Genomic DNA, 26162 nt, shown 5'->3' with positions numbered 1-26162 from the left:
CTCTACCACTTTGGCCTACCCAGGCAGCACCTTCAAGCTGACACGTGGGTGGCCCACATCCCAGCTGCCACCTCAACCAACATGGGAGAGTCGGAGCCAGACCCACTTCCCCAAGCTCCAAGGCACACTCAGGTTTCCCTTCCCCTTTTCTGCTTTGCCGCAGCCATACCTCTGACCCCCGTACCCATGTAATGGGGAAATTGCACAGAAAGGGAAGGGGGTGCAGGTAGCATAGATCTGTACAGTTGGCCGAGAAGATAGTCAATCTCATTAGTTTAAAAAAAAAAAAAAAAGTTGGGACGCCTGGGTGACTCATTCAGTTAAGTGTCTGCCTTCAGCTCAGGTCATAATCCCAGGGTCCTGGGATCAAGTCCTGCATCGGGCTCCTGGTTCAGCAGGGAGCCTGCTTCTCCCTCTCCCTCTGCCCCTCCCACTGCTTGTGTTCTCTCTCTCTCTTTGACAAATACATAAAATCTTTGAAAAAGAAGAAGAATATAAATGCAGATGCAGTGTGGTGTCCTGGATTGGAATCGGGAACGAGAAACTGGGGAAACCCAAATCAAGTCTGTCATTTAATTAATAGTGTTGAACCACCGTCAACTTCCTAGTGTTGACAGGTATCTCTGGTTATGATAAGATGTTAAGGAGAAGCTGGATGAAGGGTATGTGGAACCCTCTGTCCTATCTTTGCAATTTCTCTGCAAACCTTTAGATTATTCCAAAATGAAAATCTTTCAGGAAATTAAAATGAAACTGTGCCACGCTAGTCAAAACCCAAAACACTGACACTCCCCAGTGTTGACAAGGTTCCCAGTAATCTGGGAGCCCTTCCAGAGTGCAGTTAAATAATGTATCAGAACTTTAAGTAACAAACGTTCTACATTTACTGAGTATTTACTACAGGCCGTTCTGAGCAATTTGTATAACTTAATAACTTATGTCATTACAGAACTCCTTTAATCCTTGCAGCAACCCTATGATAGTTCTACTTGTATCCCCTTTTTACTCACAAGGAAACCAGGGCATAGAGAGGTGCACAGCTAGAAAGCCAGACCTGGGATTCAAAGCCAGGCAATCTGACTCTGGAACCAGTTTTTTCAATCACTGACTTATTATTCAGGCTTTGACCCAAAAAATCCATGTCTGGGAACTTGCTCTGAGGCCATACTCAGCACAGGTGCACAGAGAGGGACTGTGTGCAGTCAATAAAGGTGGAAACATTCTAGTGGCCATCAGTGTCTGCTGAGATTCTGACATTCAGAAAACAGAATACAACAGAGCTACTACAAAGGACCAGTTAGATCGCTGTGCTAGAAAGATTCCTGGCCATGCTGAGAGGGGAAAAGAAGGTCACAGAAAAGCATGAATACTTTGGATCCATTTATATCAAACAGAGATGGAAAAGCGTGTAATTAGATACAAAAAGATATAATCTGGACCTTCTTTCACCAAAATGATAGCCATGTAACCATGGTAACCCTTAAAAAAGGATGCGGGAGAGGCTGGTGTTTTAAAAATTGAGTTTCGTTACTCTTATAATTAAAACATTTTAAAATAGCACTTGTTATCTTCAACTATTGAAATTGCATTGACATTAATTTTCTTTTTATGTTCTGGAGTATTGCTTACTATTTTCTTCATGAATATACATTTCTTTTTTTTTTTTTTTTTTAGATTTTTTTTTATTTACTTGAGAGAGAGAGAGAGAACACAAGTAGGCAGAGAGGCAGACAGAGAAAGAGGGGGAAGCAGGCTCCCTGCTGAGCAGAGAGCCCGATGTGCGGCTCGATCCCAGGACCCTGGGATCATGACCTCAGCTGAAGGCAGAGGCTTAACCACTGAGTGACCCAGAAGCCCCATGAATGTACATTTCTTTACAATCAGAATAAAAATCAATGAGGTTTTCCCTTGGAAGTGATGGAAATCTGCACCCCCTTTGGTTGTAACTTTACCACAAAAAAGCTGAGGGCTCGACATGAGCATCATGGGCTAGGCCAGACTTTCACCCAGTGCTCGGCCATGAGGCCAGAGTTCCTCAGCTCAAGCTCGGCCCGAGTTTTAAAAATCACAAGAAATAAATCATAAATAAAGTAACTACACACACACAGGCATGTGCCCATTTCTGTAGTATTTCCCCAAGTATTTTCCTAAATCAGTTTTCTTCGTGGACTCCTAGAAATCTTCCAAAGTTGACCTTACTCTCCTACCCCCATTTTCCAGGTGAGAAAACTGAGACCCAGAGAAAAACTGTGCTGCCCAAGACCGCACAGATGAGCAGGATGTGACTGTGTCTACAGTTGATCAAATTCTCTCATTCCTGGCTCAGGAAGGCAGAGGAAGTAGACAGATATCTGCTAGACACACGTGGGAGCCGAGCCCCCCCCAGCCCAAGGGCACTCTGCTCCACATCCCCACGGCAGTAGAGCTCGGGGTGACCAAGTCCCCCGCCTCCCTGTCCCGGCCCCGCGCCCGGGGACAGAGCAGCGGAGGCTCACCTTGTAGAGTCTGGCCAGCTTGCGGTTCGCTGCGTCCTCCTTGGCCGTGTCCTCTGTGCCTGCAGGCAGAGCTGGCTTAGGGCCCAGCACCTGCGGGAGATGACGGGTGGAAGAAAGCCCGGCGTGATCTCCTGGGGGATCGGAGGGAGGGGCCTGGGATCCTCACACAGCTCCCTCCCGAGGCAGGCAGGGACCACCCTCCCCGCCCCAGGCGTCCACCGTGACCCTCCACTAAGAGTAAGATGCCCTCCAGAGATGTCCTACATCATCTCACGTGCCTCCTGCATGTGGGTCTCAACTAGAGCTACCCGTCAAGTCCTTCCCTCCCTGTTGCCTTCAGATACCCACTCTCCCACTTCTTCCCAGGCTTTCTTGGGAGTGACAAACACCTTCCCCCACATGCCTTTATGTGATCCCACTTAAAGCTCACACCCATGAGGCGCTGATAACCACTCTCACTTCACTGAGGAGGAACCTGAAGTCCGGAGAGCTCAAGTAACTTGTACTAACAGCTATGGGGAAGCTAAGCCAGAAATTGAACCTGGATCCCTGTGATTTCACAGCCTATTTTCACTCCTCCATTCTGGGCTACTCCAGAGTTAAAAGCCCCAGTTATGGCCCCTTCCAAGCCATGGCTGGTGTCCAGTCTCTTCCCCATAACAACCTTCTGCTCTTCCTAAAAACTGGAACTCAACGCCCCCAGACAAGTAGGAGCCAAAGGGCATAGAGCAGTGCTCACGGTCTCCTTTTCCTGATGAATTCTGCCTCTATTGATAGGTCCTCAAAGAACAATGGCTGGCAATGCCATCCTGCATTTGCCTAAATGGGCCATAAATCCCTAGGAATGATCTGAAGAGGAAAGAGGGGATTGGGTCAGTTGACTCTTTCCGATCTGGCTGCAGGACCAGGATTGCTCTCAAGAGATGCCACCACCCTCCTCCTCAGTTCCGTGGAGGACCTGGCCTTCCCAGCTGGAGGGTGTGGCTCACAACCGCGGCAGGCACCAGGCCCTGGGATTCCAGCCCCACCTCTCAGCGGAGTCTGGGAATTGCTGGGGAAGTGGCTCTTCCCCACTCTCTGAGGAGTTCAGCTTAGTAGAAAAACAACTTCGCCTCATGATTGCCTAACCAACAGAGGGACAAAAAGAGCAGCCCAGATCTGTGCTCGGCCCCACCCTGCACCCCTGGGGTATAGCTGTGCGTACCTGGAGCATCCCCTCAGGCTCAGCACCCTCCTCTGACACATGCACTCGGGCCCGGCCACTCCGCTCGTTGTCCCGGATGCCCTTGGACACCTGTGTGGCCTTCAGCCTCTCAAATCGGTTGCTGTTGGAGCCACACCACTGGTAGATGTCCTGTAAGACAGGGACCCTGTGTCAGGCAGCGCCCCAGCCTCCGAATCAGCCCCACCCAATGACACGGCAAGGAGGGGACTCCGGGGCAGGTGTTAAGTCCCCCTCGTTCTGGGCCTGCCCACGTGACACTAACAGGGCACACAAATGCCCACACCCAAGCACAGTGGGCATGATCCATGTGCGCCAGCGAGTGCGAGTACACAGCTTGGAACATGTTTCACACACAGAATGTGCATAAAAATGCCCGCCGGCTGGTGGGAGCGGAAATTGGCACAACCACGTCGGAAAACCCTTCAGCTGCAGCTACCAGAGCTCAGCATACGGCTATGCTGTGACAGCACCCCTCGCAAGGGCGCACTCCACGTGCCCCCTGAGACCCACGGGAGAACACCTGGGGAGCACGCCTGGAATTGCCTCGAACCAGAAACCGAGTGCCCAGAACAAAAGCATAGATAAATAGGGGCACGTCGGCCCAGTTCAAGGTGACGTAGCAAGGAGAATGGACAATCTGTGAGCAGATGCCGTACGGATAGAGCTCAGAAACAGAATGTTGATCAGAAGTCGTCAGAAGAATGATTCCGTGCACATCGAGTTCAGAAGCGGGTGGAACCCTGCTATGCGGCTCAGAGTTCAGGAGGATGGATGCCCGTGGACTTGAAGGGACTGGATGGGGACACGGGAGGACTTCTGTGAGCTCATGACCTTCTGTGTCTTGATCTGGGTGTTGGCTACACCAGTGTGCTCACTGTGAGAAATCTACTGAGGGGTACACTCAGGATTCTCACACTCTTTCGTGGACCTATTATACTTTAATAAAAAGCTTATGCTCAATATATTTGCCTCTGTTTGTATGGACATCACAGCACGAACCCAAATGAGGGGGCGGTAGAATGTCTGGCCATGCCCATTTGCAGGGAGGAGTGCACGTGGATGGCAGGAACGGATACAAAGCATCACACGTCCGTAAGCTGGGCTGGGGTAAGTGGACCCCACACACGTCGCCATACGTAATTGTGCATGTCCTTGAACAGCACTCCCGAGTCTATGTGTGTACCACTCATCATGGTCCGTGTGTCTGCGTCTGGTGGGCAAGAGCTGATAGATCTGGCACACGCCTGTGTCTGTGAGCAACTATGTGTAAAAAGGTCCATGAGATGTGCATAGGAACACAAGATGTCGGGGAATCTAGCCGCCAGTCAGAGTCCGAGTACACGGCGCACAAGGTCTGTGCACCCGGGTGTGACGGGCTTGAGTGTGCCCATGGGGGAGTCTACAGAGGCCGGGTGCCTCTGTCCTCTGGTCTCTGCAAGTGTGTCAGACTCATGCACAGAACACGTGTCCACACGGGGGCTGCTGTTCCCAGGGCTTGTTGGCCCACGTCTTTGCGTGTCCACCTCCCCAGAGTGGGGCCCGGCCAGGCCAGAAGCATCTCAGGGGCCCCTTGGAAAGGGAAAGGGTAAGGGGGGGGGACTCACGTTGCCCAGGTCCAAGATGAAGCAGTCACCATTGTTGAAGCTCTCCCAGGACACTGGCACCTCGGTGGCGCGGACCACACGCCGCCCTTTGACCTGGAAGAGTCTCTGCACCACTACTTCATTGGGCACCACGTGCTTGAAGCCTGACGCCACGCCTCCTTTCTGTTGAGTCAAGCAGACAGCGTCAGTCCAGGGCAGCCGGGTCCAGGGAAGCAGATATGGGGGGGAGGGGTGAACTGAAGGAAATTCTGGCTCGCAGACCGGCGGCCTTCCAGCAGATTCCCTGGATGGATTCTACCTGCTGCCAGCCCTTTGAATCTCATGCTCTAGAAACAAAGACCCCTGGGTCCACTTGCCTGAACTGAAAAGCTACAGACAGTCCTTTCTCAACACCAGCATTTCCCAAGGAATGTTCTAAGAACTTTGGCCCTCCGAGTTATTCTGCAAGGAAAGGGCTGCAGGATGCCTGAAGCACGGGGAATGCTTCTTACTGGCTCCCAGACCGTTCACAACGCACGTCAGCCTAAACAGGCTCTGAGAAGTCCTATGGTAAAGCAATGGCTTGCCTTTTGTTTTATACAACATTTTCCGACCTTACGGAATCAAGAACTGCTTTCTCTACCACATCCTGCCTACAGCTCCCGTGCTCTGCAAAACCATTTTGAGAAATGCTAATCCCAAGCTTTCCCATCCTTCCAGCCTCTCCAGGAAGATGGTTCCAACCCATGGCCCCCTACTCCCTACAACCTACACCACCGGACTGTAGCAAGTCATGCCCAGCTGGGCCTTCAGGGGCAGCTGTGGGTCAAGTACAGAGCTACCGACCTCAGGGTCAAGTCCTGCCCTGCCAATAGCGTGCTGGGTGACTCTAGGTAAGTCTCCTCCCCTCTCTGAGCCTCTCCTTTCTGTAATGGGGACAGAAATCCCTGCTCTGCCACTCTGCAGGGGTCGTAAGTCCCAGGGAAGGGGCCTTCAGCAGGCCTGCCCTGCTCCGGTCAAAACTGCCCCGGGCTCAGGAGAAACCAAGTAAAAGGGGCTGGCCTTCTCACCAATGGTCCCCAGCCCCAGTATGACAAGTCAGAGATGACAAGGTCCTTACAGAGCTTCCCATTTTCCTCGTGGTAAACTGAAGCCCAAAGATGTGAAGGGACTCGCTCAAGGGCAGTCAGCAAGTGCATGGCAAAGCTCAGGCGGAAACGTCACCTCCCATTCCCGGGCTGGCTCCACGTACCATGGGGGTGGAGGCGGAAGGGCTCCCGCCAAGGCCAGAAATGTGGCCTCCCTGTCCAGGCCCCTTCCTGCCACCTCACTTTGCAGAGCAAAGGAGTGAGTTTAAATTGGGCTCTTATTATGCCTATACACGGTAGCAATATAGAAGTGCCGGTGCGATGACGATGCCCACAGTGCTGGGCATTCTGCACACATCATCTATGAGGAAGGTATCCTTATCCCCATCTTACAGATTAGGAAAGCAGAGTCCAGAAATGAAGGGACTTACCCAAGAGCTCACAGCTAGTGCATGATGGAGCTAGGATTCGAACCCAAGTGTGACTGAATCTATACGGCCCACATTCTTCCTCCAACATCAGGTTTTCTTAGAGCAAAGGTAACTAGGGTCACCCAGGACAGAAGGCAGAAACAAGCCACTGCTCAGAGCAAAGTGGGTCCAGTAGAAGAGTGGTTTCTCCCGTTGTGAGTGAAGCGCCCCCTGGTGTCCTTTCTTGGTAGCAGCACAAGACCTTTCAAGAGCATTCCCTTAGGCTGAGCCCGGCTGTCCAAAGTGTTCACAGATGCTTTCCCTCCACCCTGCTTCATGGGCCCTCTTGCTGCGGGGCAGGTGAGGAAGGGCAGCTGAGGAAGAAGATGCAAAGCCCTGCGCTCACCTGGTAATGACCGCAGAGGCTGCCACTTAATAAGCCCATCCCCGGGAAGGGGGCACCTACTTGCACCTGCTTTACACACATGCGATTGGGTCCTCACAACAAGCCCCTAAGGGAGGGACCCTCATTACCCCACTTCACAGACTAGAAAAACTGAGATCCAAAGAGGTTATCCAGGTTAGCACAGGGTCCCAGCTAGTTGGTGGCAGTACGTTCAAGTTCGCCCCTCCAGGGACCCAGCCTTGCTCATCTACCAGCCCAGGAACTCCTTAGTGTCCGTAGACAGCCCTGACCCAAGGACTTTGTTCGGCCGGAGGTAAACAGGCAGCAGATCTGAAAAGCTTTCCCAAAAGATGCTGGAAGGACACACCAACCATTTCCATGGATTCCTCAGAGGTGAGGAAATGGGGCCGTGGCAGAAGAGAAAAGCCCTTAACTCTTTTTTATATGTTTCTGAACTATTCCACTTGTTCAAGCATGCTTTTGTTATTTAAAAATAGAAACTTTTTTTAAAAAAAGGAAAAGGGTTGTTTTATGTTATAAATCTCGGTTTCAACAAATTCTCTGTATGTGAATTTATAAAGTAAAAGGATGCCTGATATTTCATGACTGTGGACATGAATCTCCTGATTAATTCACTTCCCATTCTAGGAAATTAGACTTGGAAACATGAACAGAAAGATAAAAGCAAGCTCTTGGAAGACATTAGTAGATCTACAAGTACAGGGGGTGGAAATTTTCACTGTAATCTTTAGAACTGGTTGTTGTTCTATATGGTCTAATTATTAGGTGAGCAGAGACTGGCATCACATTACTTGAACAAAATTCAATAGATGGTCTTAGAAGTCACTTTCCAAATTAAAGTGATGAAATATATATATACATATATATATGTATCAATATACATATATCGATATATATATATAATATAGAAAGAGAGAGAGTTCCCTATCTCTATGAATATACATAGTTATATGCTCATAGAGAAACATTACCCATTTGGTATTGGTCTGGGTCCAGGATATACATTATATATATATACACAGATATATATAATTTTTGTGTATATATATACATCTGTAAAGTTGAATTTGGTGTATATCTTTAAAAGTAGAATCATGGAGAGCTTTTACTTTCTAAAACCTGTATTTCTAAAAAAACAAAACAAAACAAAACAAAACAAAAAAAAACCTGTATTTCTATAATGTTTGACACTTTACAAAAAGCTTGCACTACTCTTGTAGTCAGAGAAAGAAGAAAAAGCTACAAAGTTTTACATTTCTTAAAATGTTTAACTGTTTATAAAACAAAGAAAAATGTTTTGATTGGGGCTGGTCCCCTCCACCCCCTAAACTCTGGGCTCCTTATCTAAGAGATGGGAGGGAGGCCTGAAAGGGCTCGGTGGGGCCCGGGGCTTCTCCGACTCAGCTCAGCCCAGATTCTGTTTGAACAAAGGGTTTCATATAACCCAGCCACAAGGGGTCCCTAGGGTTCTGTCTGAGAGGTGGAGGAAGGGGAAGAGGAGGAAAGATGGACAGACTCTAGAAAGTGCAGTACTTTTAAGGATTGGGGGGAACAAGAGGGGTCAGGCCCTATGACAGCCCTTTCTAGTGGCTCCTGTCCCCTCCCTGCCCCTTCTCACACCCCGAGGGCAGAACCGGTTCTGAGGAGCAGGCTTTCACAGGAACAAGTCTTGCGTGACAAGCTCCGCTCCATGGGGATCTATAATTGATGAGGGCGCCAGGCCAAGAACTTTAGGCCTGCCAAGTGCGGGGGCAGCTGGAGGACTTGCAGAAGGTGGAAAACAGGACCAGCTTTGAACCTCCTATTTCCACCAGGAGGAGCCTGGGCCTTTCAGGACTGAAGCCCCAGATCTGGTCCCAGATGCTCCCTGGAGGCTGCCTCAGAGTATGGCCCAAGAACATCCTGGAAAAAGCACCAGAGGGCAGAGGCGGCTTGCTACCCATGCAGATTCCTAGGCCCCATCTGCACAAAGATCAGAGACCAGGGAGGCTCGAAACATTTGCTCAGAGCCCCTCTGTGCTAGGTCCTTCACACTGAATCCCAGCTCCGGCTTTCACAAGCTCTGTAAGCTGCTAACCTGGTCCAGAGACGAGCGGCTCTGTCCACACAGCAGCAACAATAAACACGCACAGTTGAGACAGGCCCGATAAGCGTGTGAGAGCACTCGGCCACAGGCATCCGGCTGGCCCGAAGCCTCACAGCAGTGAGAGGGGGTAGCCTTGGGTCCTGATCCTCAATCTCCCTGACTCCTTGTCAAGTGCTCTTGCCACTTCCTGCCCTAAGGACTGCAAAAAGGCCTGGTCCTTCTCCAGCTCTGGGGCCTGGGTCCCAACCTTCTCACCTCCTCTTTTTAATATACCAAGGCCTCATAAAGGAAGAAGGCGGAGCTGGACAGCTCAGCAGGAGGCTGTGGGTACGGATCAACTGGCAGACAAGGGGTGCTAGGGAGGCCCCAGGGCATCCAGCCCAGCTTCACCCAGCCCAGGCCCCGAGTCCCTGTTCCCAGAACACACCCTGCTGTTTGTTATCTCAGTCTCCCAGTGCTTTCCCATTATCCAGTCCCCTGTGTCTCACATGAGCAGGCCCTGTTCACACCCTGTTGGCACAGAGGACCCTAAGGCCCAGAGAGGGACGATGACTTCCCTAAGGTCACACAGCACATCAACAGCACAGATGGGGCTTCACCTTTGTAGGAGAACCCGGCTCATGAGAGGCAGAGTGGTGTAGTGGAAAGAATGCTGGGAGTCAGGAGATCTTGGTTCTAATCCTGGCTCTGGGACTGACTTGCTGTGTGACCCTGCACCAGTTGCTTAACCTGTCTGTGCCTCAGTTTCCCTTCCTACCTTCCAATAAGATTTTTGGACTCTGACATTAAGGCCCATCTGGCTTTCAAAGCTTGGGATCCCTTCCCTATCCTGACCAAAGAGAAGCACTGCTTTGGAAACCTGCGGCTTTCCCTGAGCCCTTTCATTTCCCAACTACCCTTTATCAAATCCTCTCTCCAGGCCTAAAGGGCAGGTACAACAGGCTCTCCTGTAACCAGAGAGGAAAGGGAGGCTCTCAGAGATGCCAAGTGGCTGCCTTGTCACACAGCATATCAGGGCAGAGCCTCTCAGGGCTCCTAGCTTGGCTTTGCCCAGCACCACCTGGCTGAGGGTTGCTGGCGAAGAGCTCTGTGTTGACTCAGACTCATCAGGGTTCAAGTTCAAGGGGGATTCTAATGAGGAAGGTGGTCAAGGGTACCCTTTCAAATGCCTAACGTGCGGACTTCTGTTGGCAGGGCCTAAGCACTAGTGGGTGCTGGAACAGGACTGCTGAGAAAGTGATAGGCTGGGTCCCCACCCCTTGCTTCTGGGGCTAGGAAGACAATCCTGTGAAGTGATGAATTTTCTTCTCTCCATTTTAAGATAAGAATCAGAAGCTCAAAGAGGCAGTGTGATTTGTGCAAGGTCACAGAGCTAGGAAGGTCCAGGATTCAAACCCAGGACTAGCCAGCTCCAAAAGCCAAGCTCTGACACATCTGCCACACCACCCCATGAGGCTGAGAGATGGGTGGACCTAAGCGAGCTCTGCCATTGGTGCCTCTGTCACTAATGCCTGGGACCTACCTTGTACTTGAGGCCAGACTTGAAGTAGCCCAGGAAGGTGGCCGACTCGAAGCCCTGGACCTCACGGTGCTGCACGGCCCGGCCATTCAGGTAGTCATCCAACTGCACGGTGAAGATGGCGGCAGCCCCACTCTCGTCCTGGCTACACTCATTGCCTGGGGGGGGCGCCAGAGCAGTGTGAGCCTGGCTTCCCCAAAAGCGGTCCCAGACTCCCAAGGAAGAAGAGTCCAGAGCCCCCAGGGCTACCCTGGCCTGCCTAGGGAAGCTGGGCAAGCCCCTGCCTTCTGTGGGCCTCAGCTGACCCATCTGTATAATGGGGCAGTCAGGGCTGGACTCCATGGTCTGTAAGAGTCCTCTCAGCTCTGACACATCCCCCATAGTCACCTTGCACTCGTTCCCCCACACTTACTCTCAGACCTCTAGGCGTGAAGTTGGGCCCAGGACCAGTGGTTCAATTCACAGATTAGGAAAGTGAGGCACGGGGCGGGGGGAAGAGACAGGATTTATGTCCCAGCAGAGGCTCCTGACTCTGAAGGGCAAACTGGGGTGTGACTGGGACTGAGCCAGGGAAGTCGGCCCCAGCTCTGAGCACCACGGGAATGTCTCGAACCCTCAGACACTCTCGTGAGGTCATGTGGCGTTGTCACCATGTCCCCTCTACAGAGCTTCTGAGTCACCTGCCAGAAGGCAGAGCTGGCGTCTGACCTGGAACAGGCTGGCTCTGGAGTCTCGGGACACCACTAGCCAAGGGGCTGGCACATTTCTGATGCCCGGCGGTCGCTCAGTTCCCATGGGCGCTTCCTGGGGACCATGCACTTTACAGGGGAGGGGGCGGCCTCACCAAGCCAGTAGTGGAGGTCATACTGCAGGTTCCCATTCCTCAACTGCACCGTCTTCAGGATGACGTAGGCATCGCCTGTGAAGAAGTCTCCATAGAGGTTGGGGGGCACGGGCACCAGGTCAAACTTCTCCACGCGCCAGATCTGCAGGCCGGGCTCCTTCCCCGCCTTGAGGAACTCGGGGTGTTCCACCACCATGCTGCTGGGCTGGAAGAGATGGGCGGAGCCTGAGTGGGGGTTGGGGCCTGGGTGAGGACAGACCCCAGGGCATGAGGGAGGGTGGTTTCCAGCCCCAAGAGCATCTCACTTGAGCCTCTGACTCTCCCCGCCCCTGAGGCAAGTCTATCTCTGTCTCTGAGAGTGAGCAAACAGGGCAGAGTTTAGGCTCCAGACCCTGTCCCTGACCAGAGTCTGTCTTGCCTCCTTAGCTCACTGGTGATGGAGGGACAGAAGGCTCTACCTTCCTTCTCCCTCCCTTTCTTAGTGCCAATTGGATGGGGCAGCTGAGGCATGGAGAGGTGAAGTGATTCTGCCCTGGACCCCCAGCTAGGAAGTGGTAGAGCAGGAACTGCCCACAAGATCCAAGAGCATAAACTCTGGAGCCATAGGGAGACCCCCTCAGATGGCAAAGGTAAATCTGGGGGTTCCCAGGGGTTCAGCGTGTTCCCTTCTAGCATTCTCAGCGGCTCTTAGAATTAGAAGGGTCCTCAGAGAGCTCATTATCCAACCCCATTCTGCAGATCTGGAAATTGAGGCCCAAACAGGGGAGGGGACTGGCCCAAGGTCACACAGCCTGTTTGCTTTTTGCTCTTTGGAAGATTTCCCATTTCCCACCCATGTCCCCATCACATTCCCAAGAAGGGCCTAGATGACTGAGCCCAAGTGGCCTCCTGCGCTGTTTGCCTCCTCCCTCCTGCCCCCCCACCAAAGCCCACCCCCCAATTCCATTTCTTGGAAAAGGTGGAGAGGAGGCAGCCAGGGTCTGTAGGAGCCTGTGGGAGATGAGGTGGTCAAGGATGGGGGAAAGGCCGTCCGACATGCACAGGGGCTAGAGATGGAGCAGGATGGTTAGCCTGGAGCTGGAGGGCAGAAATCAGCAGGCACAGGTCACCTCGGGCCGGAAGATAGATCTAAGGGAAACCAGATGGGGAGAACTCGGGCAGAGGGTGGAGAAACACAAAAGGAAACCAGGAGAGAGAAGGAGAAACCAGACAGGGCAGACATATCAGGGAAGGGAGAATACACAGAGTAATGAGGATAAGCAGACAGGGGTGAGGTCATACAAGAAAAGCAGGGGGGAGATACTAGAGAGGGAAAAAAGATATCAGACGAGAAAGAAGAATATGAAATGAAAGAAAAAATCAGAGGAGGGGTCCAAGGACAAGACACATCCTTGTGACTAAACCTCTCTGTTGCCTGGGAGCAGGAGAGCTCTGGTTGGCCTGAGAAATCAGGGTAAGTGACCACCCTGCACGCTTCCACTGCGGAGGCTCCTTGGCTGTGGGCCTGACAAATTTGTAATCGAAAACCGTGCAGTGGTCCCTGACTCTGCTATTCCCGATCTCCTGCTCCCCACTTCAGCCCACTCATGACCGACACCAGGCCTGGGCCAATGCTGAGATAGGAGTCTAAGCCCTGAGGCCTTCTAAATACCAAAGAACGATTTCGTTTCCGCTACTGGTTACTGCATGTGGTTTTGTCCCTTTCTATGGGAAGGCAACTCAGTACATTCTCTGCAAGTTATTCACAGACTGTCAGGGCCGGGAGGGATCTTAGAGACAAGCCTCTCGTGGCCCACACCGTTGGGGAAGGGAAGCGACTCATCCATGGTTACTCTGCCGTCTGGGAACAGAGCAGGGACCCCGGCTTCCAATTCCATGCTGGGTGCCGGCCTCCCTCACGCGGCACACTCAGGATCAGCAGTCACTGTCAAAGGCTCAACCCTCAGGCTGCTCAAGATCCTAAAGTGTCTTCTGAAACATCACAGATTAAATGTTCAAGACAAAAAAAAAAAAAAAAAAAATCAGAAAGGAGAGAGAAATCAGGCAGAGAGAAAAAGAGAAATCAAGAGGCGGAGATGGGCAGGGAATCAAAAGGCAGAGGCTAGGAAACAAGAAACCCGGCCAAGGTGAGGTTAGCCTCTAGGGAGGGAAACAGCCAGGCGCCCTGAGGTTCCCACCCCCAATCCACGGGAGCCCCGGAAGCAGCAGAGATACTTACAAAGCAACAAAACAGTTTTTCCATTCTAGACCTGAATTACTCCCCTTTTCCTAGCGCTGTATCTGCAAGAACTTACAATAGAGAGTTACTCCGGGAGCCCCCGGGCCCCCCGGGGAACTCACCCGCGCCTGGGGCACCCGCCCCTGGGTCGCCCGTGCCTGGGCCGTCCCACGCGACGCGGTGGCCGCGAGAGCTGGCGGCGACAGCGCACACAGCGCCAGGACTAGCGCGCAGAGCAGCACGGGCGCAGAGTGGTGCCGGGCCATGGCAGCGCCAGAGGCAGAAGACCCCAGTCCGCAGCCTCGATCTCCCGGTCACGGACCCTATATTGCCGCCAGCCCTTCCCACTCGACCCGGGGACCGCCCCTCAGAGAGGGCGCGGGCTGTGAGGGGCGGGGATTTGGCCTGGAGGTTGGAGACTTGAGGATCCAACCCCGACCGACCCGACTGGGCGTGGCTGTCCCTTCACCCCTGCTCCCGGGGCGAGACCAAGCAAAGGGCCTGACATACAGCAGGCGCCACACAATGCACACTAAAGGGGTGCGTGCAGGTAGGAAAGGCAGAAAGCCCGGCTCAGCCTCCTGTGTGCCCCACGCAACCCCCCTCCCCTCTCTGCACCTAACATCTCCAGCAAAAACATAAAAAAATGGGGACGCCTGGGTGGCTCAGTTGGTTGGGCAGCTGCCTTCGGCTCAGGTCATGATCCCAGCGTCCTGGGATCGAGTCCCACATCGGGCTCCTTGCTCGGCGGGGAGCCTGCTTCTCCCTCTGCCTCTGCCTGCCATTCTGTCTGCCTGCGCTCGCTCTCTCTCCCTCTCTCTCTGACAAATAAAAAAAATTAAAAATAAAATAAAATAAATAAAACAAAAACATAAAAAATGGTTTTGAAGGTTTTCCACACATCATATAAAGGCTGGCAGCACCTCACATCCTTTACAGGTAGGCACTATGGACAGTCCCCTTTTACAAAGGGAAAAACTGAGTGGAGAATGGTCAAGTCAAGCAACTTGCACACAACTAGGAAATGATACAGCCAAGATCTGAGCCCAGGTAGTCCTGAGTGGAACCCACCCAGGCAGCATGCAGCTGCCCCCAGCCAGGGGCGGGAGTGCAGGGGGCTTGCCCTCACTGCTCCAGTGAGCAAGCAAGACTCCAGAGGGACAGGCAGACCTCTGGGCTCCTGAGACTGCAGGTGCTAATTTACTCAAGACTGCCTTCTTTCCTTCTTTTCAAACAGTTTGTTTTTATTTTTTTAAGACTTTATTCATTTATTTGGGGGAGGGGCAGAGGGACAAACAGACTCCCTGAGCCGGGAGCCCAGCACAGGCAGGACCCCAAGATCAAGACTTGAGCCGAAGTCAGACGCTTAACCGACAGAGCCACCCAGGTGCCCCAACAGTTTTTATTTTAAAAAGGTTTTATTCTGGGGCACCTGGGTGGCTCAGTGGGTTAAGCCTCTGCCTTCGTCTCAGGTCATGATCTCAGGGTCCTGGGATTGAGCCCTGCATTGGGCTCTCTGCTCTGCAGGGAGCCTGCTTTCCTCTCTCTCTCTATGCCTGCCTCTCTGCCTACTTGTGATTTCTCTCTCTGTATAGGATAAATAAATAAAATCTTTTAAAAATAAATAAACAAAAAGTTTTATTTTTATCACAACTTAAATTCACCTATTTGTACAAAGTTGTTCCCTCTCGTACTCTACTCAGTTCTCCCCAGGAGCAACCTATTATACCTACGTCTTTTAGCTGATGCTTTTGGACTTACCCTCCTGTCTTAAATACCAGGTGCTTGCTGGTTCTTGCAGTTGTTGGTAGTGGTTCTGTGGATTTGTGTGTGGTTCCCTACCCCCCCTCCCAGGGGCAGAGGTCTTTTTTCAGTTCCAGATCTTATCTATTAGCTGCCCTGGGGAAGACAGGGATTTAAGTCTCTTCCCCACTCCAAGGCTCCCTTCCCACCCCTCCACTCTCCCCAGTGTTGTGTTAAAACAAATACTGTTCCAAGTCGAGGAGGCCTGCCTCCCACCTCCACCAACCCCTCTCTCCTCCCTCCGACCCCTCTGCTGGATCCACTTCTCTTTCCAAGTTCTCTTTCCATCCTATCTCCCAACAGCCTAGTGCTATGACAGGAAGCAAACAGAGGAGCTGGAGACTTGGGTTTGACCCCCACCTCCACTGTGCCTCAGTCTCCTCATCTACTAAATGGGTATAATAGTTGCTGAAGATTAAATCAGTCTGTAGGTATGAAAATGGCCTGGTAGCAACTAGGTGAATGGGAGTCCCTGTCCCCATTCTCCCCAAGCTATGGTCACCTCTCCCGGCTCATCCTGGAGACCAGCTTCTATCAAATCAGGCTGAAGTTTGCCCTGTACCACCCCAACTTCCTCCCACGTGAGAGTGTCTGTGGGTCAGATAAAGAGCTAAGGAACACACAGAGAGAAGGCAATTCAGACTGCAGGGATTACAAGGAAGCTTCATGATAGAAAGGACTTGTGACCTAGGCCTCAAAAGACAAGGAGGAGGAAGATTAAGAATAAAAGACATTCTAGGAGGGGGAACAGCATGGGCAAAGGGCAAGCAAACACAGGCCACATTCAGTGGGTAAGGAGGGGTCCAGCCTAAAACACAGGGATCAAGGAGAGATGAGAGGGTGGCAGGAGTCACAGCAGCCTGTGTGTCCTGCTGGAATCTGAACATCATCTCAGTGTCCATGGGGAGTCCCAGGGAGGTGCCCGTGGTCTCGGGGCTGCATGCCTAGGCCTGGGCTGGCAGAGTCTGCATTCAGAGCTCTTCCCTCTTGCTGGGGATTTGGAGGATTATAAAAACCCCACAGTTCCTATAAGCTCTTGCCGTAAGCATAAACCGGTTTCACCTCTCTGGATAGCAATTTAGCTCCCCAAATTCAAGGAAGACACAATGCAACAAAGTTCCACTTCCTTCAGTATTACTTACAAAGAAACACCAAAATATACGTGCAAGGACGTTCACTGAAGCATTGTTTGAAAGAAACTGGAAAGGACCCAAGTGTCCCGGTTCAATAAATTACGGAGCCTCCATACAATGGACCACTTTGCAGCTGTGAAGAAAGAATGAGCTGGATCTGATTATGCCAGCCACACAGTAGGGAGGCAGGAAGCAACGAGAAACCTCTAAGTGCAAAAGGCAAACTGTACGAGGACTAGCGTCTGGCTCCTCTCCTCTTTTGGTAATGGTTCCATTTCTGCATACATCCTTAAAAAGTCAAGGAGGGGAAACCCCAAACTGTCCAGGCAGTTTGCTTGAAAGGCACAAAGGGGGAGAGTTTCGCCCGCGAATATGGCCGTGGCTGCCTGAGGCTGGAGGGAGTGCCCAGATCACGGTCATCAGCCCGCGAGGACACCCAAGGGTGTTGAGAACATTCTAACACTGGAAAATGGTGACAAATTACACATCCGGAAAATCTACCAAAAACCAGAGTACTGAACGCTTACAATGGGCTAACTGTCATGGTATATAACTTACACCTCAAAGTACTTGCCTGGAAATAAAATGAGCTGTAGGGCTTGAAACAATTTACAAGAATGTATGCATCCATGGTCGTTGGGGTTTTTTCTCTTTTTAAGAAGAAATAATACCATTCGAAATAGACTTCAAGTGATGCCTGCTCATTAGACAGCTTGGAAAACACAAACAAAGTAGGAAGAAGAAATTTCCTCATCTTCCCAGTCCCCAGAGTGAAAGTGAGTTGGCAGCTAGCCTAGCTGAGCTGTCCTTCTGGAGCAGTGTGGTCCCGACCTGGCCGGCGGGTGATTCACAGAGGGCTGCTGTGGCTTGGCCTTGGCCCTGGGGGTCACTGACCACCAGCCCAGGGTCCCTGCCCTCCAGGTTACTGATTACAAAGGCCCTGCAGCTTTGCTTGTCACATAGCTCGGGGATCCTGGGTCCTGAGCCTCGGAGACCTGGCGAAGAGACCCCAGCCCCTTCCCCCTGGGGTGCCCAGAGCCTGGAAATTCTTGCTACCAGGCAGTGGCGTGCGTGGGCTGTGACGGGGCACCATGGCTTTACGCTGTTCCCCGCCCAGGGAGGATGCATGAGTTCAAGACAGCAGGGGGATTGGAGTGCGAAAGAAAGACCCCTCGGTAAAAAGGAAGAGGCTCAAGGGCTAGCCCTACCTCTGTCACTGACTTCTTGGGTGACTTTGGATAAGTCCCTGTCCCTGTCAGGGCCCCAAGTCTCCACATGCTCCATGCAGTAGGACAGCATGCTGTGACTCTGAGATGCATTCCCAGAGACTGGCTGTGCTACCACATCCAGAAGCTGCGTATCTGTGAGCCTCAGGGTTCCCATCTGTAAAACAGGTGCACTGGTGGGGGTCACGTCTACTGGACCCTCTGATTCAGACAGGCCAGGGCTCCTGACCTGCAGAAGGAGACACTACCGTCACCAATGCCCCCTCACTTCCGGGTCTAGACATCTCTGGAAGAAGAGAGGGAGGGAAGCGGTGGGGGAGAGGCAACACCAAGTCTCCTCAGCAACCAGGGGAAACAGGCATTCAAGTCCCCATGTTACAGACGGGGACACAGACTCAGGGAGCTTCAGTCACTGGCTCAGGGACACTCAGCTGGAAGGAGGCACTGCTGAGATTCCAACACAAGCCTGGCCGGCTCTAGTTCCCAAGAACTGTCTGGGGGGATCAAGCAGGACTGCCTGCCACCATCCGCCCCCAGGCAGGGAGCCACAGTGACGTTTCCAGATAAAGGGCCCTAAACCAGTCCATAAACCAGCCAAGCCCAGGCCAAGCCTGGCAGCCAGGAGTCTCTGAGGCAGCCAACCCCTACCCCTCACCTCCAACACACACACACCTTCCAGACGGGGGCAGGAGGTCACAGGAAGGCCCTCTCGGCCTCCACATACCTGTGTGAGTACCTGGGACGAAGGCATGTCCTAGGAAGACCCCCAGCTGTGGCCCCTGAACAGAGGAGAGACTGAGGTAGCCGTACTCTGGGCCACTCCCAGGCGCTCAGGTCAGGCGTGGTTTCTTTGAGGTGGGGGGGGGGGGCAGGCTCTGCCACCACCCGTCCTGTGAGCCCTAATCCCTGTTCTCCTCTGAAACTAAGACATCTCCCCGACCCTCGATCTTGGCTGCTCCTGGCTCCCCGCCACTGCCCTGTACCCACTGGACAGCTTTTCAGTGTCTACCACCGGAAGGGGCCCATGTCCCTCCCCTGCAGTTGGACCCCCTCTGGTCAGCTCCGGCCCTGCTCCCTCTCCTTCTGTGACCTTAGGCTTGTCTTCTCGTGTCTCTCTGGGCGTCGCAAGGCAGCTAGCAGAGACTGGAGGAGGCGACCTCACCCTCCGCCCCCAGCCACTATGTACAAAAGGCCCTTGGCTGGGCCTGGAAGACACCACCCTGTTCTTTTCTCTTCCCCAAACACTGCCGTCCCTGACTTCTCTGGCAGCCAGCCACTCATGGGAAGCCCTCTCTCCCAGAGCTTATTTGCCTTCTGGCTCGCTGCTGTTCCCTGGGTCCTCCTGGGAACCCCCGCCCCTCTAGCCCTGGATTTTGCTAATTGGAACAATAGTCAGTAAACAGAGAAGCCGGTTATGAAACCCAGTGAAACTGGACAGGGCCTCAGTGCGATGTGGGGAGCCTGTGGACTTGAAAGCCCACGGGTTTCAGAACCTGGGAAATTCCGCTCCTGGGACCAGGGCCTCAGTCTCCTTATCTCTAGAATGGGAGAATGATACCTATCTCGAGGAGAAGCGAGGAGGCCCAAAGGCCCGGCACATAGGAGGAGCTCTGCAAAAGTCAGCATCCTGAACTGAGGCCTTGGCTCCGCACGTACACACGCAGGAGAGGAACGTGGCAGGGTGGGAGAGAGGTTACAGATTCCACAGTGAGATTCTTGAGTTCAGGTCAGAGTTGTGCGACCCAGAGCAAGTTACCCTCTCTTCGGAGCCTGGGGTCAGCCGTCTGTAAACAGGGATAGTCTGTAAACACCCATGAAAGGGTGGCTGGGAGCTCTGGAGCCGGGCTGCTGGCGGGAGTTACCCAGAGGAGGAGTCGTTAGCTGCAATGTTCACTAGTCCATCCTCTTTGTAGATAATGACACCAAGAATGAGAGTGTCATTTCTCAGAGTCTCACAGCAAGTACCTGGCAGGGCACCCCTAGAACCCAGGTCTCGGCTCCCAGATCAGAGTTGAGGCCTGAGCCCATGACAGGACAGGGTCCCCTGGAAGAGCCAACTGGACCTCCGCCTTGGCCCCATCTACCCCGGGTGTGGACAGCTGTTGGGGAGATGGCCAGTAGAGCTTGGCTGAAGCCACATCCAAGAGGCCAACTATCCCAGGGACCGAAGCCACTGGCCCTTTCCCAGTTTCCGGAGGTAACCCCACCTAGTGCTGAGAGCCAGCCAGGACAGGACATTGAGAGGGGGCCTGGCCCCACCACTTCCTGACCCTGTGCCCTGGAAGCAGCCAGATTTGGCCATGGCTGCAAGCCCAGCACCCTTCCTGCCAGGGTCCACTTTGTAGTGTGTCTCCCCTTCTCTGGGGGAAGAGCTGGCCCTCCGAGGCTTGGCAGGCCAGAGGCTGGGGCTGTAAACAGTGGCAAAAGCTACGTTCCAGCCCTTTGGGCACCCTGCAGCCCACTAATAGGGGACACAGGGCACAAACACAAATTAGGAGCAAGATAAAGAGGCCCAGTTACAGGCATTGTAGCTGCGGCACCAGTAGAAGATGGGGACCCAGTCTCCATCTGCAAACAGCTGGGGAGGCCGGGCCTATGAAGCCCAAACCAGAGCCAGAATGAGCAGAAGCCATGGGAAGCAGCTCTCTGTTCCACAGAGGAAAGGCTTTCCAAGAAGGAGAAAAACAATGGGTATGATTGTGGAAAGAGCTCCTGCCAGGAAAATGTGGGTGTAAATCCCTGACCTAGCACTTCCTAGCTGTGTGGCTTTCAGCGGGTTGCTTCTGCTCTCTGGGCCTCAATCTCCTCATCTGTAAAATGGGGATTATAATACCTTCTTCCTAGGGTTGCTCTGAGAATTTAGTACGGTAAAATATATGTGGGGCTTCGCCAAAGTGTTTGGCATAGGGTATATACAACTATAAAGAAAACTTTGGTTACTGTTTGCTGGGAGTTGGGTGAATCATCTCTCTGAGACTGAAGTTCCTTGTGTCTAAAACTGGAGTAAAAATACCTTTCTTAGGGCACCTGGGTGGCTCAGTGGGTTGAGCCTCTGCTTTTGGCTCAGGTCATGATCTCAGGGTCTTGGGATCGAGCCCCTCATTGGGTGCTCTACTCAGCGGGGAGCCTGCTTCCTCCTCTCTCTCTGCCTGCCTCTCTGCCTACTTGTGATCTCTCTCTCTCTCTCTCTGTCCAATAAATAAATAAAATATTTAAAAAAAATACATTTCTCAGGGCACCTGGGTGGCTCAGTGGGTTAAGCCTCTGCCTTCGGCTCAGGTCATGATCTCAGGGTCCTGGGATCGAGCCCCACATCGGGCTCTCTGCTTGGCGGGGAGCCTGCTTCCCCCTCTCTCTCTGCCTAGTTGTGATCTCTCTGTCAAATAAATAAATAAAATCTTTAAAAAAATACATTTCTCAAAGGCAAGTGGAGGGGACTGAATGAGACCATAAATGAGGAAGATCCTAGGACTATGGCTGGTATAAAATAAATGTTCAAAAAATGCCACTTCCTTTCCCCTCTTCTGGAGAGGTAATGAGCTGCCCAGTGGTGACCCAGCCAAGAGGACTCAGGTGACAAATGAACCAGCTCATCTCTAAGGACCCTTTGGGGCTCTAGGATTCTGAAAGAAACAGGAAAGGCAAAACTGTTTGTGCCATTTCCCAAAGTCCCCTCCTGCCTATCTAGGGATCAAGCCTATCCTTCACCAGGACCCACCAAGCATGTTAGAAGCTCCCAAGGCCAACAAACATCATGGTGGGAACAACGACAACAGGACATCAGAATATAGTGCGATGTCCCTCCAAATGAAGCCCTTCTCTGTCCCTGAGCTCTGCACAGTCAACTATGACCAAGACCCCTGTGCTGGGCTCTGGCAAGAAGATCGAGCCCCTCTACCTGGGTGTCAGTCTGCACCTTGCAGGCAGAACTCTCGAGAAACACAAAGGGGGTGGCTGTGGGACAGAGGAGAAATGACAGAGTCCAGGAGCAGGGACCAAGCCCCCAAGAGCTCAGGATACCAAGAATGACCCACAGGATGAAGGACACACAACCTTCCAACAAAGGGGACACAAGGCAATGATGTCCTGTGTGAGTCTGAACACAGACTAAATCCCTACTGCAAGGGCGCTTAGGCAAGTGGCCTTTGTGCAATGCATTAACTTCCTCTTCTAGAAAATGGGGTGATGATTCCTACCCTGTGGGGTGTCTGGGAGGATTGAAGGAGCCCCTGGCACTGTGCCTGGCACACAGCAGGTGCTCAATAACCAAAACATCCAAAGACAAGCTCCCAGCATATATGCAGGCCCTAGACACATACAGCTTACTGGCCCCCATATCTACCCTTGAAGACCTTTATCTCTGTGTCCTTGCAAGCAGAACAGGAGAGGGCTGGGGGTGCTCAGCCAAGGCCCAGAGACCCAGAATGGTTGATGGTACCAAGGATGGGGCAGCATCTCAGGAGAGGGCCTCCAGCCAGCACCTAAAGAGCCCACCCTGACTTCCAACCCCTCCATGAGTCCCTCCTTATGACACCCTGCCTTCTTCTCTGGTCTGTCCCCACCGCAAAGAACAAGGCCTCTGGAGTCACCGTCTGATCCCAGTCCTATCACTCAGGACCCGGTGACCCTGAGAAAGTGACTCAACCTCTCTGAGCCTGTGTCCTTGGGTATACAGAGTGGCCAGGTGAACTCACGGGCTTGCCAAAACTTGATACTAGTAGAAGTCAGTTATGGAAAAACTGCAAAGCCTATGACATGATTAGAGATTCTTTGCAAAATATCTCAAACTTTTACCTGCAACAGAACTACCAGAGATTCAAAGGTATTTTTTACTATTACTAATCCTTTTAATTTCAATAGTTTTGTTTTTTTTTTTAAGTACTTTCCCCTCTTAAACATAAACAGAGGTAGAATAGTGGAATGCTTTTGTTCCTTTCCCGGTTCAGAAAATAATCACGACCAGCTGGAAGAATGAAACAAGATCCAGCACACAAAACCCAGAGCCTAGTCCACAGTCAGGCTCCGAAATGGGGGACCGTCTTCTCTCCCTGGGGGTGTTTCCAGCTTCATCTATACCCAGGCACCTGCCCTGTGACCAGCATCCTCCTGCAGGGGTCCGGCCCTCTGGGGGCTTCGGGAACCCTCTGTGACACTGAGCCTAACCAGAGTCATCCCACCGAGATGTTTTTTACAGAAGGGCTGAGGCCAGAGCGGAAGTGCTCAACCCCCCCCCCCGCCAGCTCCCAGCTTCACAGCACTTCCCTCCCCCGTGGCCCAGGACTGTCCTGCTTCTGGGTCTCCATCTTTCCCCTGCCTTCGACACTCCCATGATCCATGGAGTCTAGCCTCTGCTCTGCCTTTGCATGACCCTGGGCAAGCTCGTGCCTCTCTGAGCTCCAGTCTCATCTGCACGCGAGCAACTGGGGCTCGCGTGCAGACCACACAACACCACACCGTGCGCACCAGGTGCCAGAGGGCTCAGGAAATACTAGCCTGGAGCCACAGCCTCCTCCGGACACTCATAGACCCTTCACCCCTCCAGCAGCAGCTGGTGGCTATCTGCTTCTCAGCCCCAAGGGCTGTGCGGCTGTGAGGCTGTGCGGCTGTGCGAGCTCTCTCCCCTAAAACCCCAGAATGCAGACGTGCCTGCAACCAGCACCAGCAGGCAGCCCGGGAGGGGAGCAGGGGAGAGGAAGGCTTAGAGGAAAATTACCCGGCTCTGGCCCAGCCAACGCTGGCGCTCACAGCTTACCTCCCAGAGAAGGGATCTGGGGGTCCGGCAGGCTCGTTCTGAGTCATGGTCTGTCTTGGCCCCAAGCCTTGACCCCTGTCTGAGCTCGTAGGGTGGTAGAGGGTACCCTAAGCCCCACTTGTCCGGGACACTCCCACTCTTTGGCAGCGAAAGAGACAGGGAGGAGGAGGCAAAAAAACAGACAGGCCTTTGTGAGAGGAGCAAATTGGCTCCTGGTGCTTTGTGCTGAAGCCCCAGGCAGACATGGAAAGGGTCCTTCTGCGACCCGGGAGCCTGTCCCGTTGCTGTATCTCAAACCCTATACCCTGGCTACCATGTCCCAGCATCATACACACAACGTTCTCCATGCCCCACAGCAGTCCCGTGTTCCTCATGCCTTGTCCTGCATGTGTACCCCGACTGCGTGGTGTGTGGACTGGGGCCCAGGTCATTTCGACTGTACATCGTGCTCCATGAACTTCTGTGTTCGATGCTGTGTTGTATGTACCATCTTTTGAAAAACCAGGTTCTGTCCCATGAAAGTGTGTGCCACAAACTTTGTGCCAGACCCACGAACAGCCTCCCTCACTCTGTGCTGTGATTTCAGTCAGATTCTCAGCCCTTTCATCCATTACCTATGCGACCTGAGAGTAGTCGCCTCCGCTCTCGGTGCCTCAGTATCTTCGGCTGTGAATTGGAAATGATATTAACACTCACTGCCTAAGACTTGTTGTGGGAATTGAAGGAGATCATGCATTTAAACTGCTTAGCCCAGTGCAGTGCACAGAGTCAACACAGTGTTTGCTAACACTGTTACAAGAACACCCAGGCATCTGTACTACCTCCTGTATGCTCACCCCAGGCTCCCACATCCCTGGCTCATACAAGGCATCAGACCTTCTACCACATTAGGGAAATTCAAACAGTAAGGTACAAGAAGGCTATGATTTTCCCCTCTCCTACGGAGGAGAAATCCAAGGCAGAGGAGAGAGGCAGTAATCTGCCTGAGGTCACACAGCCAGAAGGAGTGAAGCTGGGAGGGGCAGACACAGGTCCGGGCACTCAAAGGGACAGAAAGTAGATTAGTGATGGACCCTGGTGTGTGTGTGTGTGTGTGTGTGTGTGTGGAGACTGCCAGCAAGCAGCAGAGGCATCATTCAGCGAGGATTCGGGGCGATGAAAATATCCTCAAACTGGATTGTGATAATGGTGGCTTAACTCTGTAAAATTCGCTAAAAGTCACTGAATTAACTAAAACGGGTAAATTATGTGTATGCAAATTACGTGTAAATTTACTTTGACAACTGATGTACATTGGACTTCCAAAAAGCTGTGTTTTGTGTTGTTGTTTTTTTTTAAAGCCCACGTACTTCCCATGCACCATTCTGTCCAAGCATGCAGCAAGAAAAGGAACTCTCCTTGAATAAGGAGGGTGGTCAAGCCAAGGCTTAGCAACAGCTCCGAGGCCCAGGAAGAGCCTTGCACTGCAAGGTTCCCGAACACCTCTGCAGCCCAGGTGTGCAGCACAGTCACCTGGGGAGCTCCAGGACACGTGGATTCCCAGGCCCCACGCCCAGCCTCTGAATCGCTAGGTCAGGGTGGGGCCCAGGCACCTGGGATTCTGAGGCTCAGCCTGAAATGGGAGCCCTGATCATAGCCCAGCATCTCCTTTCACACTTGGGGAAACAGAGGCCAGGCAGGACTGGGGACTTATCAGAACTAGTGGATCAAGCAGTGGGAAAGCTGGGGCTGGAACTGGGGTGGGGGGGCCTTTCTTGTCCTTTCTCTCATTTCCCTCCTCTTCCCTGGCCCTCTGCCTCCTGGTGACTCAGGGCTCTGAGTCAGACTGTGGCACCACAGAGTAAATTTCTCAGGAAAAACAATCCCCAAACAAAGCCTCCCCTGATCTGGGGAACAGAATAGGCCCAGGAGGCTAAGAGAGGGCGGGGTGAAGGACATAAGCTGGAGGTGGAGGCCAGGAGCCAACGACCTGGTCTCTCCTATTGACCACTGACTTGCGTGGGGCCCTAGAGACGGCGCTTCCCTGCCCTGAGCCTCCGTTTCCCCACCCGTAAATAACACCTACTACTGCACATAGAGGCTTATTGTGGACACGCAACATGGTAAGTATTTATAAGTTTTCTCTTGTTGATGACGCTTCCCCCAAACCCACGGCTATCATCATGCCGTTTCACAGGCAGGGAAACTAAGGTGCAAAGGGGTTTATCCAAGGTTGCACAGTCAGGAAGTGCAGAGAGGTGTCTGCATCTAGGCCTGTGTAAGTCGGAGGTCTTCCTCTCAAGCCCACACACCTTGAAAACACACCTACTGTTGCGTCAGCACGCAGGTCATAGCTAATCAAACACAAGGCGGA

The 26162-nt window shown here is 52.6% G+C and overlaps 1 protein-coding gene across 3 annotated transcripts in view; it reads right to left on the bottom strand.

The window, feature by feature from the left end:
* Positions 1-26162, bottom strand: part of LOC111146078 (gelsolin) — a 54272-nt gene that overhangs the window by 12472 nt on the left and 15638 nt on the right. Inside the window, exons 1-6 of one of the 3 annotated variants that reach the window (XM_022501458.1) lie at positions 14018-14180; positions 11678-11882; positions 10837-10991; positions 5325-5486; positions 3700-3849; positions 2496-2585 (exon numbers count right to left, since the gene is read on the bottom strand). In XM_022501458.1, the coding sequence (XP_022357166.1) occupies positions 2496-2585; positions 3700-3849; positions 5325-5486; positions 10837-10991; positions 11678-11882; positions 14018-14161 (906 nt within the window). In that variant the 5' untranslated portion in view covers positions 14162-14180. Of the gene's footprint in view, positions 1-2495; positions 2586-3699; positions 3850-5324; positions 5487-10836; positions 10992-11677; positions 11883-13895; positions 14181-26162 lie in introns of those variants that run through there. The other 2 variants (XM_022501459.1, XM_022501460.1) reach the window with 2 other exon arrangements.

The sequence above is a fragment of the Enhydra lutris genome, unplaced genomic scaffold (genome assembly GCF_002288905.1).
Source record: "Enhydra lutris kenyoni isolate GAN:26980312 unplaced genomic scaffold, ASM228890v2 scaffoldscaffold13, whole genome shotgun sequence".
Taxonomy (NCBI): domain Eukaryota; kingdom Metazoa; phylum Chordata; class Mammalia; order Carnivora; family Mustelidae; genus Enhydra; species Enhydra lutris.
The sequence above is the reverse complement of the archived record's forward strand: the minus strand, read 5'-3'. Positions and strand labels throughout refer to the sequence as shown.